Below are 13,678 nucleotides of genomic sequence, written 5' to 3'. Positions count from 1 at the left end.
CACCTCCCTTTACACTAACATTCCTAATGCCAATGGCCTTACTGCTATTGAAACTACCTTTCCGAACTTCCGACAGATTCCAAATCGACAACCTTGTTCCTAGTCACCTTGACCAACTATATCCTCACCCTCAATTACTTCTCCTTTGAAGGCATTACCTACTAACAAATCCAGGGTATGGCTATGGGCACCCGCGTGGCACCATCCTATGCCAACTTATTCGTGGGCAGTCTAGAGGAAGCCGTCCTAAAAAACTAGAATCCTAAACTCCTCACCTGGTTCAGACTCATTGATGACATATTTGTGATCTTGATCGAGGGTAAGGACACCGTATCCACATTCCTCCGGAACCTCAACAACTTCTCCCCCATTTGCTTCACGTGGTTCTACTCAACCCGAGCCACCTTCATAAATGTTGACCTCCATCTCAAAGACGGCCACATCACTAAGTCTGACCATATCAAACCTACTAACCTGCAGCAATACCTCCACTTCAACAGCTGCCACCCGTTGCATACCGAGAAGTCCCTTCCGTACAGCCTAGCCACCCGTGGTCGTCCCCCTCAAAATATACTGAGGGTCGCACTGAAGCCCCTTCACAGACTGTAATTATCCTGCCAACCTTGTACAAAAACAAAGCTCCTGTGCCTTATCTTTCAAGTCTCCCACTGCCTCCAAAAATCCCACCATCTGGCCACAGACGAGCATTCCCCTCTTAACTCAGTACACCCAGGACTGGAGCAACTGAATTACATTCTCCGTCAGGGCTTCGACTATCTCTTGTCGTGAACTGAAAAGAGAAAAGTCCTGCACATTGTCCTTTGCACCACTCTCACAGTGGTGTTCCGCCATCCACCAAACCTATATTATATACTTGTCCATCCTTACATAACCCCTGCTACTAACCCCTTACCTCATGGCTCATACCCTTTTAATAGACCCTGTCCCATACACCCTCCCACCACCACTTACTCCGGTCTGGTTATGAACATCACCTATCCCATCAAATGCAGGGCTACCTGTGAAACCAGTCATGTGATTTACAAGCCAAGCTGCAACCACCATGCTGCATTCTATGTGGGCACGACGACCAAATAGCTGTCTGTCCGCACGAATGGCCACTGCCAAGCTGTGGCCGAGAAACAAGTGGACCACCCTATTGCTGAACATGCTGCCAAACTGTAATGGTACTTTGACTATCGCGCCTCCGCCAATACAAAGATATAATTTACGATCGCGCACGCAGAAGAGCGCTGCGCCAGCGACCGATTTTTATAAATAATTTTGATTATTTTTTTTTTTTTTTTTTTTTTTTTTTTTTTTTTTACTTTTGCGTAGGTGTTTGTCTTTAACAACTAATTGATTACACTCTCTCTCTCTTGTCTTCATCCGAAAGACGTGTATTTTTCGGCGCTGTGTTACGTATGCTTTTGGGTGGAAATTAAAATTGTATTACGAAATGAAGTTGTTTCAATAGTGATTCGAAATGGTTATCGCCGAATTTGTAAATTGATCATGAAAGTGACAACTTGAAGAAGTTTTCAACAGACGGAGAAAAGTGAAAGACGGGTTGTCCTACAAGAGAATTAGGAGGACAGCCATGAAGACTAGATTGTAATTAGTACTGCGTTTCTAACAAGATTATAAGGTAAATTTCCACTAGTTTCTGATGCTATTTCCGTACAGTCGCTTTTTGTAGTGTTGCCGACCCGGTCTGCCATGCACGGTCAAATTACAGCACTATCTCAATCAATAATACGAAGTCCGCCTTATCCGTAACTTATTCCATCAAAATTCAAAACCCAATCAGATTTTCTATTTTGTATTTTCACGGCAGAAACCCGAGGAAAGGAAAGACTACAAAACCTGACATCCTTCATTTCAATGACTGCTTCAGTCTGTGCCAGATGGATCCTTCCCACTAACACCAGCTTTTCTGAACTGCGCAAGTGGGAACTTTCCCTGCAAAACATCGTACGTTCCCATAATCCTCCTGGCCTCAATCTTCGTTGGTCACTGTCCTCGCCCATCCAGCACCCTCCCTGTTCCCATTCCAGCACTACACAGCCATCATTCCACCATCACACCCAGTCTTTTTACTTCTCTCCTTTTCCGCTTTGTCTCCCCCGCTCCCCCTTTCGCACCTCTCCCCTGCCCACCGTCTAACCTGCAGAACTCCACTGTCTGCCGCCGCCACCATACTATTCCTCCCCCTCCCCGCCCCAGCCTCCTCCTTACCCCCAACCGTGTGTGTGTGTGTGTGTGTGTGTGTGTGTGTGTGTGTGTGTGTGTGTGTCGTCTATTGTTGACGAATGCTTTAATGGCCAAAAGCTTTATTTGTGACACTTTTTTTGTTGTGCCTATCTGCGACTCAGCATCTCCATTGAATGGTGAGTAGCAGCTTTCCTTTTCATAATGTTGTTGCATTCCATCCTGGATTGCTCATTGTTTGGTTCCTAGAAGTAAACTGGTGATGGCTAATAATTTGTAGTTCGTGTATTTCTGTGCCTTACGGACCCAGTGTCCGCAGTAATCCTAACAAATATCAGGGGAGACCCTCAGCCAAAAATACAAACCTCATAAACACCTTATATTATCATAAAGAACACTAAAAGGACATATTGTGTAATGCTATTTGTGAATCTCATCCTCTTACCTTACAGGATCTTCCCATTCTTCTGTAAATTAATAGTGTTGGTATTTTGCAGTCATGACTTGTTAAACTCAAGATTTGGTAATATTCATAACTGTAAATACTCTCTTTGGAATTTGAATCATGTCATTATTCTTTAAGTCTGAGGGTATTTTGTGTGTCTCAAATACACTCATGCTCATAAATTAAGGATAATTGCAGAATGTGGTGCCACACAACGTGGCAGTACACAAAACTGGCACTAATGGCATAGGCACGTAGGGAACACACATGACACAGATGTGTAAGTCCACGGTATTGGTGATAAGTTGAGAAAACCATCCCGAAACATATGTGCTCCAAAATGCCACTGTTTCCTGCACATGTACCCTGACATCAATACAGGATATGATCACCGTGCACATGCACACAGGCCGCACAACGAGTTGGCATACTCTGGATCAGGTGGTCGACCAGCTGCTGGGGTATAGCCTCCCATTCTTGCACCAGTGCCTGTCGGAGCACCTGAAGTGCCGTAGGGGTTTGAAGACGTGCAGCGACCGAGAGCATCCGAGACGTGCTCGATGGGGTTTAGGTCTGGAGAACATACAGGCCACTCCATTTGCCTGATATCTTCTGTTTCAAGGTACACCTCGACGATGGCAGCTCAGTGGGGCCGTGCGTTATCATCCATCAGGGGAAAGGTGGGACCTACTGCACTCCTGAAAAGGCGGACATACTGGTGCAAAATAACATCCCGATACACCTGACCTGTTACAGCTCCTCTGTCAAAGACATGCAGGGGTGTACGGGCACTAATCATGATCCCACCCCACACCATCAAACCATGACCTCCGTACAGGTCCCTTTCGAGGACATGTTTCCTGTCTGCTGGAATCGTTCCCATAATCGTGAGATCACACTTTGTGGCACACTGAGGACCCGTGCTACGACCGGCTGTGTTTGACCAGCCTCCAGTCGCCCTAGTATTCTACCTCTCATAACGTCATCAATTTGTGTTCTTTGAGCCATTTTCAACACACAGTCACCGTTAGCACGTCTGAAAACGTCTGCACACTTACTCGCTGCACCGTCCTCTGACGTGCACTGACACACCTCTGCGTACGTGGTCTGCTGCCAGCGCCACCTTGCGACGACCCCAGGTCAAATGCACCACACGGTTGTACCCCGAGGTTATTTAAACCCGCAAACTGCCCACCAGAGTGTTGTTTCACCATGTATCAGCATTATCCTTAATTTATGAGCGTGAGTGTATATTACACATCAGGTGGAACAGTTGTCTCTTCTGTTGTCTATTCCAGGGCACCATTTCGATTTAGGTCTTTCCCTTTAAAACTGTTGTCTCGATTTCATATTTCCTATTTAATCTTCACCTTCTTTTATGATATGGTCTATCAACCATTTCCCTTATCTCTGAAGGTTTCTTTAGTTTTTCTTTGTGTGGTTTGTATTTTTACTACAGTCATACATCCTTCCACAATGTTATATTTCTCCTCTACCCATCCCTATTTATTATTTGGCACTTCCTGCCCAACTCATATTTTAGGCATTCTTTTCATTGTCTCCGGGTGTCTTACACGATGCTAGTGCCGTCCTTAACAAGATATACTAGTGCTGCCTGTGGGAGTGTGCAAGGCTGTAGTGGGGACAGGATAGGGCTGCTAGATACAGCACCGCAAGTGCGCTTGTGTGCGAGGGCTAGTGTAGATCGAGACCAGTGCAGTTACGGGAATGGAGGATATATTGTTGGGAGAGTTCACATCTGTGAAATTCAGAAAAGTTGTTGTTCGTGGGAAGAATCCGAATGGCAGAGGCTGTGAAGCTGACATTAAAGTGAAGCACACGCTGTTGGGCTCATGTTCGGCAACTGAAAGGTTCAGCTCTCTTTCTGGCACAGTCGGTCAGTGGCCATTCGAGTGGACAGACAGCTTGTTGGTTGTTGTTCCCACATAGAACAGGGCACTGTGGTCACAGCTAAGTCACATGACTGCTATCACAGGTGGCTCTGCCTTTGATGGGGTAGGAGATGCCAGTGATAAGATGGAGTAAGTGGTAGTGGTAGGATGTATGGTGCACAACGTACATCTGGGTCTTTTACAGGGACATGGGCAGTGAGACACACAATTGGGAGCAGGGGAGGAGTAAGCAGAGAGATGGGTATTGCATAGGTTGGTTGGACGGGCTTACTTCTACAGTGTGAGGAGTGGGGACGATATTGGCCAAACTGTGGTCAAGAGAAAGCTGAACCACCCAGTTGCCGAACATGCCACCCGACACAGTACGACTCAATTTAATGACTGCTTCACAGCCTGTGCCACACGGATTCTTCCCAACAACACCAGCTTTTCTGATTTGTGCCGACAGGCTCTCTCCTTACAACATATCCTTCATTCTCGTAACATCAGTGGTGTCGACCTTCGCTAGTCCCTTTTGTCCAGGGGAGGGATGGAGAGAGGGAGTGACAAGGGGAGGGAAGGGGAGGGGAAAGAAATGAATTTACCTACAAATTGATTTGTTAGTAGTATGTTAAGAAAATACACAAGCAAAATGTTGTAGAAATAAGGTTTTCTCTTATGCAGTTTATCAAAGTAAATAACAGCAATATATTGGGACTAGACTAAAACACACTAACATGACTCACATAATGTCCAATATAAAAAAAAAACAAGTGAATTGTAGTGGGTAAATTGGAAGGAGCTGTAATATAAAAGTAATTGCAAACAGTCCACTGTTCATGTCGATGAACGTCAAGCCATAAATCGTGTGATATATGAGGGGTGTGATTATAAATCTAAAAATGATTTATAGAAACCACAAGTATATAATTTGTAATTTGAATGTCAATATTAATAGCATTGTCAGTTATTTGTAGAAAAAAATTAGATTGAATGTTGCATCTCAAGTGTACTATCATGAAGAGTCGATCCATGCAAAGTGGTTGAGCACTGGTTACTTGACCATCTCAGAAAAATTTATATTTGCTGGGTGAATTCCCTCATGTTTGGTAGACTCAAAAATATTTTTAAAAAAATTACTGGTTATCAATTACTAGCTATTTTTGTTTCAGGTATTCTTTTGCATTTACAAACATCTGTGGTTTTATAAATTACTCAGTAATGGGTTGCCCCCAGACCTTTCAGATAAGAAGCATTTAGTTCTGCACAAAGTGGACTGTAAATTAAAAACCATGATCACCTAGCTGAATGTATTCCTTAATATATTTTTAATGGCTCAAAGTTATTGGTTGCAAATTAAAAAAAAAAAAAGCTCAATTTTTGAACAGTGTTTTTTCAAAGGAGTAATTTCTCAGCCTTAATATTTTTTGTGTGACTACACTACACAGAGCATCAATGATGAGAAGCTTGCGCTTAAAAAAATACGCTGGTTGAAAAAAAAAAAAAAAAAAAAAAAAGATTTTTTTGAATGTTTTCATTCTTTGGCCTGCAATATACTTGTTAGGGGACCAGATAAAAATATGAAAATTACACACTTAGTAGACTTTTATGATGTCAAACTTCAGTATAAATTTCAACTTTGAGATTCAGTGGGAAGTTTATGAAAAAAAGTTATCAACATGAGTCAAAAATACGTTTGTTAATATTTGTGATATCTGCACTAATGGATAAAGTGCACCAGTTACATAATTTATACATATCTGTGATTGCTTTTTTTTTAATTAGTCAACTAATTACATTATCATATGCTCACCTTATTTGTTTTTACTTCATTGTTCATTGAACAACAGAAATTTCTTCACTCGATTTGGGTGTTAGGTCAAAAGTTCAGTGAGTTGCCCCGGTTGCTGCCCGCAGTGGGGCTGAGCCCTCGCCTGTGGTTGATTGGGAGGTCGTTAAAAGGTGTGGCAGGCAGCGAAAGACGTCCTGGGAGGCTGATCAGAAAGCCTCCCCAGTGCGTCTGAGAAACAGGTTTCAGGTACTGTCTCTGGCTGAGCCAGATGCAGCTGCCTGTCCTGTGTCAGAGGATGATTCTCAGCCTCCAAGGTCCGGGTAATCGCAGAGGGTGGGCTTATTGGTAGTTGGGAGCTCCAATGTTAGGCGCGTAATGGGTCCCCTTAGGGATATGGCGGCTAAGGAGGGGAAGAAATCCAGAGTGCACTCCATGTGCATTCCGAGTGGAGTCATTCCTGATGTGGAAAGGGTCCTTCCAGATGCCATGAAGAGCACAGGGTGCAGCCAGCTGCAGGTGGTGGCACATGTCGGCACTAATGACGTGTATCACTTTGGATCTGAGGAAATTCTCTCTGGATTCCAGCGGCTATCTGATTTGGTGAAGGCTGCCAGTCTTGCTTACGAGATGAAGACAGAGCTCACCATCTGCAGCATCGTTGACAGAACCGACTGCGGACCTTTGGTGCAGAGCCGGGTGGAGGGTCTGAATCAGAGACTCAGACGGTTTTGCGACCGTGTTGGCTGCAGATTCCTTGACTTGCGCCATAGGGTGGTGGGGTTTCGAATTCCGCTCAATAGGTCAGGAGTTCACTACACTCAGCTGGCGGCTACATGGGTAGCGGAGGCTGTGTGGCGTGGACTGGGCGGTATTTTAGGTTAGAAGGCCTCGGGAAAGTACAGGGCGGGCTGAAATCTCAAAGGGTGCATGGCAAATACAGGACGTGCTTGGATCAAGGAACAGTCGGAATTGTAGTTGTAAATTGTTGTAGTTGTGCTGGGGAAGTCCCTGAGCTTCAAACACTAATAGAAAGCACAGAAGTGGAAATCGTTATAGGTACAGAAAGCTAGCTACAGCCTGAAATAAGTTCTGCAGAAATTTTTACGAAGTCTCAGACTGTGTTCAGGAAAGATAGATTAGGCAGAATTGGTGGTGGAGTGTCTGTGTCTGTCTGTCTGTCTGTCTGTCAGTAGTGGTTTATCTTGTAGTGAAGTCGAAGTAGATACTCCGTGCGAATTGGTATGGGTGGAGGTTATACTTAACAGCCGAACTAAGTTAATAATTGGCTCCTTCTACCGACCCCCAGACTCCGATGATATAGTTGCTGAACAGTTCAAAGAAAATTTGAGTCTCGTAACAAATAAATACCCCACTCATACGGTTATAGTTGGTGGGGACTTCAACCTTCCCTCGATATGTTGGCAAAAATACTTGTTCAGAACCGGTGGTAGGCAGAAAACATCTTCAGAGATTTTCCTAAATGCTTGCTCCGAAAATTATTTCGAGCAGTTAGTCCACGAACCCACGCGAATTGTAAAAACACACTTGACCTCTTAGCCACAAACAATCCAGAGCTAATATATAGCATCATGACTGATACAGGGATTAGTGATCACAAGGTCGTTGTAGCTAGGCTCAATACCGTTTCTTCCAAATCCACCAGTAACAAACGCAAAATAATTTTATTTAAAAAGCGGATAAAGTGTTACTAGAAGCCTTTCTAAGAGACAATCTCCATTCCTTCCAAACAGACTATGCAAATGTAGACGAGATGTGTCTCAAATTCAAAGATATAGTAGCAACAGCAATTGAGAGATTCATACCCCATAAATTGGTAAGAGATGGAACTGATCCCCCATGGTACACAAAACAGGTCCGAACGCTGTTGCAGAGGCAACGGAAAAAGCATGCGAAGTTCAGAAGAACACGAAATCCCGAAGGTTGGCTAAAATTTACAGACGCGTGAAATTTGGCACATACTTCAATGCGAGATGCCTTTAATAGGTTCCACAACGAAACATTGTCTCAAAATTTGGTAGAAAATCCGAAGAAATTCTGGTCATATGTAAAGTACACAAGCGGCAAGACGCAGTCAATACCATATACAACTGCTCGCTCACCGATAGATCTGTACCTACAGATTGGAAAATTGCGCAGGTCGCACCAGTGTTTAAGAAGGGTAGTAGGAGTAATCCATCAAACTACAGACCTATATCATTGCCGTCGGTTTGCAGTAGGGTTTTGGAGCATATACTGTATTCAAACATTATGAATCACCTCGAAGGGGACGATTTATTGATACGTAATCAGCATGGTTTCAGAAAACATCGTTCTTGTGCAACGCAGCTAGCTCTTTATTCGCACGAAGTAATGGCCGCTATCTACAGGGATCTCAAGTTGATTCCGTATTTCTAGATTTCCGGAAAGCTTTCGACACCGTTCCTCACAAGCGACTTCTAATCAAGCTGCGGGCCTATGGAGTATCGTCTCAGTTGTGCGACTGGATTCGTGATTTCCTGTCAGGAAGGTCGCAGTTCGTAGTAATAGACGGCAAATCATCGAGTAAAACTGAAGTGATATCAGGTGTTCCCCAGGGAAGTGTCCTGGGACCTCTGCTGTTCCTGATCTATATAAATGACCTGGGTGACAATCTGAGCAGTTCTCTTAGGTTGTTCGCAGATGATGCTGTAATTTACCGTCTAGTAAGGTCATCCGAAGACCAGTATCAGTTGCAAATCGATTTAGAAAAGATTGCTGTATGGTGTGGCAGGTGGCAGTTGACTCTAAATAACGAAAAGTGTGAGGTGATCCACATGAGTTCCAAAAGAAATCCGTTGGAATTCGATTACTCGATAAATAGTACAATTCTCAAGGCTGTCAATTCAACTAAGTACCTGGGTGTTAAAATTACAAACAACTTCAGTTGGAAAGACCACATGGATAATACTGTGGGGAAGGCGTTTCATTGGCAGGTCACTTAGAAGATGCAACAAGTCCACTAAAGAGACAGCTTACACTACACTCATTTGTCCTCTGTTAGAATATTGCTGCTCAGTGTGGGATCCTTACCAGGTAGGATTGACGGAGGACATCGAAAGAGTGCAAAAAAGGGCAGCTCGTTTTGTATTATCACGTAATAGGGGAGAGAGTGTGGCAGATATGATACGCGAGTTGGGATGGAAGTCATTAAAGCAAAGACTTTTTTGTCACGGCGAGATTTATTTACGAAATTTCTGTCACCAACTTTCTCTTCTGAATGCGAAAATATTTTGTTGAGCCCAGCCTACATAGGTAGGAATGATCATCAAAATAAAATAAGAGAAATCAGAGCTCGAACAGAAAGGTTTAGGTGTTCATGTTTCTCGCACGCTGTTCGGGAGTGGAATGGTAGAGAGATAGTATGATTGTGGTTCGATGAACCCTCTGCCAAGCACTTAAATGTGAATTGCAGAGTAATCATGTAGATGTAGATGAAGTTCATGGCCTTCTTTGTAAATGAGATGTTAATAATGTTTTTTTTTTTTTTTTTTTTGCTTGCAACATCATTAGACAAGTATATTAGTTTATTTGTGGGAGGATGGTACTGTTTTATGTAGTTCGTTAATTGCAGTTGAAAACCATGCACTGTGTTCAAGGCAGTCACTTATGACAAAAAAACTGTGGCTCTTTCGTTTATCTTGATTATTATAATAGATCACAAACGAATGAACTGTGGCCTGTTTGTTTATCCAGTGATGCCCTTGTACTTCAGCTTGAACAACAAAGGAATAGTTCCATAAATGGAACAGTCAGTACGCCGGGAAAGCTTTAAACATCACAACAAAGGAATAGTTTTCCGAAAAGTCGCAAGAACTAAACATTCATCAACCAGCCAATGTTTCATTTTTGTCTTTCAGAAATTTACTTGCTTTGAGTTTGGTAATTAAATGATGTATTTTCAGAATTTCAGGGTTAGTTACCAACACTTAAAAAAACTCATCACAGTTTTGTAATTGTCACCATATCCATTGTGTCTAGTGTCGCCCATTGTTTGTATCCTGTATTGTCAGGCATCAATTCTTTGTCTTCAGATTCTTCAAACATGTCAAAGCAAACTTGTTTGCCTGGACGGTCTTGATATTTTCCCATGATCATACAACTGTATCTGTCAATGATGTAAACCAGAATTTCCAAAATGTCTTTATAGTCAACTCTGAGATTGGCCCCATCTATTATCAGCTTTATATTCTGGTGATACAAACAAATGCAAACATTATGGGTGCCAGCTGCCCCTGCAACAATAGACCATTTGGGTCTCAATTTGCAAAATTTTGATCTCCCAGCTTTAAAGTCAGGATTTTCTTTTTTGAATTTAGTGAGCGGTTCATTTAAATTACACAATATTAACCTTTTGTGTCTCTGAGACTTAGTATCATTTTCTTTACAGAAACACATTCTTTTTTGTCAGACATCAAACAGCTGTTATTGTCATCTTGATAAAACTTAATAATCTTTTTGACTGTATTTTCATCTGTGAAATTAGATGTGTTTTTATTTTGTAATGCAGGTAAAAAAATTCTGTCTTTTTTACTAACTGCTTTGTTAATTTAACCAAACATTCTGACACATTAAATTCACCACTATCTTTTGCTCAACTCCTTGAATTTGGTAGGAAACTGATAATATTAGCTTTATTCTTTTTGTTTGAAATATGGCATTTAGGGTTTGGCTTTTCTATCAAATCATAATTTGTACAGAGTATTTTTAGAACTTTCATTTGGTTTAGTGCAATCGTCCTTTTGAAATGAAACTTTCAAATTCTTTTTGATAGGAGTTGCTACATTCTCAATTTTTGCATTCATTGCAAAAGGTCTGTTTGCTTTGCTTAGTTTTCTAATTTTACTAGCAGCTATCAACACACCTGGGACTTCACAAGCTAAATCCATTTTTTTTTTCAGTTTCTGATGAGTCACAAAATTTTTTATCTCAACTATTACTATCCCTTTGTTTGTTAATGACAAATATCTCAGAATAACATGTGGGAAATGATGACTTTTCTGGAATTATATTGGCAAAAGGGCTTTTATTTTTAAAATAATGGTCAAACGTTATATCTCTCAGACCTTTTGTTATAGGCTTCTAATGTTTCTTGAAAGGGTCCACAGAAGACTGGCCATAAAGGTGATGAAATTTCTTTAAGTAGTCAATTTCATGGTACTTGCAACTTGAGTTAACCTGTGAGGCAACTTGTAAGTAAAAACAACATGTTTTCTCATATGGGGAGCTTCATTAATAAAGATTCCAGTGTTAAACTGCACACTTCAAGAGCACATTGTTAATTTAGTGTGAGTGAACAGACATTGGTGAAAGTCGGAAGACAACACACAGACTTGTACGGGCTTGTCTGTGAACCTGTACAGACTTCCAAATACTTTCCGCTAGCCTGCTGAAACCTTCTGCGGAGGATTGTTTCGACAAATAATCATTCATTATTTAATCTCCTCTGTTTTTTGTGTGTTTAAATTATGCAATTGATATATTTTATTCCTTTGGTCCAGATGTTGCATATATTAAGAAAAGTATTTTTGACTCATATCGGCAATTTTTTTCCATCACTTGCCTTTGAAATTTATACTGAAGTTTGATATCATAAAAGTCTATCAAGTGTGTAATTTTCAGATTTTTATCTGGTCCCCTAACAAATATATTGCAGGCCAAAGAATGAAACAAATTTTTTGAGGCCACTACACATGAGGGAATTCACCCAGCAAATATCAAATTTTTCTGAGATGAGATGCTCGAGCAACCAATTATTTTTTCCTGGACCAGTTGGAATGGAATGACCCTGAAATATGGTCTGGTGATTGCCAATTTGAACAGTGGGCTGTTCATAATTATTGTGGTGTACCAGCTCTGTCAGGTTCTTGATTTTTTTTTTAAAAAAACTGAGTTCACTAATGTTATTTTTAGATAGTAGCATGTTAGAAAGGCCCCATTTCTACTACATTTTGAAGGTGTTTCTTTTTAGATACCATATGGAAACAGACTGATAGGTCTGAAACAAATTGTGATACACAAAAGACATGTAGATGAGGCTGAATTTTACACAATGCTTTTGTGTCAGCAGCTGCAGTTATACCAAGTCTTCTTAGTGCGAAACTGCTTTCTAGATTGTGATTCAAACAAATTTGTTGACGGAAATATGCTTGTACTGTGATCAGGTCACCTGAGTCGTACACTGTTTGGAAAGTGAAGAGATCTTAATTCCTCTCTCATACTGTAGTAGACAGACAATGGACACAATTGCACCAATAGTGCTTTATTTGCAGTAACGGGGTTATTTCTGAAAATGCTCTGCTCATGCAGTCGATCTTGTGCTCTCCACTCAGATGGGAAACGAGTGAAGAGGAGGCCATCGCGACATTTGACGCTGTGCCACAGCTGCGGACTGTGATAATGGAGAAGGATGTTTCGCACAGAGTCTTCGAGGCTCTGTCCAGGAGCTGCCCGCACCTCACCACTCTGCAGACGAGTCCGTGGCAGATGCTGACATACGCAGTAAGTGTCCTGTATTTATGCTGTAGCACAAATTTGATTCTGTCTGGCTGCAGTGCTCTGAGCACAGATGCCTGCTATGGAGCAAACATCACACTGCACAATGTGTCCAGAAAGTAATGACTAATGAAATTATCTTCGATCTGGTGCTTCTGTAGATCCCGGCTTAAGGTGCCACCCACATACCTTGACTGATGTGAACTGATCAGTTATATTGTGGGGAGGGGGAAGGGGTCTCCTGGCTTTCCAGTACTTACTAGCTGGGTTATCTTCTAATTTGGGAAGCATCAAGACTGATGTTTCTATTAGACTCCTTATAGAGTATGGGGGCCAGGTGATGGTGTTGGTGTCCACCATTGAGTTCTGTCCCAAACTCAAAGTAAAGTCCTCTTTTTGATTTCAGCTGGTGAACTTGTAACAACGTAACAGATTTGACTCTTGTGAGTCATTGTCAGAACTAAAAAGTGCAGAAAAAACTGAAGTCAAAGTTACTGTTGAATATTACAAAATAGAGAGAGAGAGAGAGAGAGAGAGAGAGAGAGAGAGAGAGAGAGAGAGAGACTGTTGAGGGGAAGGGGGTAAAACTATACGAAAGTAACATGCCAAACACTCATGTACCGCCCATCTCAATCTCTTGTCATCTTCTGCTTTGCCTGCTTGTGTGTCGTACTTATTAAGTGGAACAGTTGGACACACAAAGGGTACACGACTGTGCTTGTCTTACTTGGGCATAAAAAACAATTTAAAAATATGTTTGTTTAAAAAAAAAGCAATAACAAGACCACTGTTTCTCATTTGTTTATT

The 13,678-nt window shown here is 41.8% G+C and overlaps 1 protein-coding gene across 7 annotated transcripts in view; it reads left to right on the top strand.

Annotated features, from left to right (window-relative positions):
• Nucleotides 1-13,678, top strand: part of LOC124552471 (F-box/LRR-repeat protein 4-like) — a 123,457-nt gene that overhangs the window by 41,762 nt on the left and 68,017 nt on the right. For all 7 annotated transcript variants that reach the window (XM_047126750.1, XM_047126752.1, XM_047126753.1 and 4 more), the window contains one exon: nucleotides 12,709-12,877. In XM_047126750.1, the coding sequence (XP_046982706.1) occupies nucleotides 12,709-12,877 (169 nt within the window). The remainder of the gene's footprint in view (nucleotides 1-12,708; nucleotides 12,878-13,678) is intronic.

The sequence above is a fragment of the Schistocerca americana genome, chromosome 10, assembly GCF_021461395.2.
Source record: "Schistocerca americana isolate TAMUIC-IGC-003095 chromosome 10, iqSchAmer2.1, whole genome shotgun sequence".
NCBI classification, from domain to species: Eukaryota; Metazoa; Arthropoda; class Insecta; order Orthoptera; family Acrididae; genus Schistocerca; species Schistocerca americana.
This window is presented reverse-complemented; position numbering and strand designations above follow the sequence as displayed.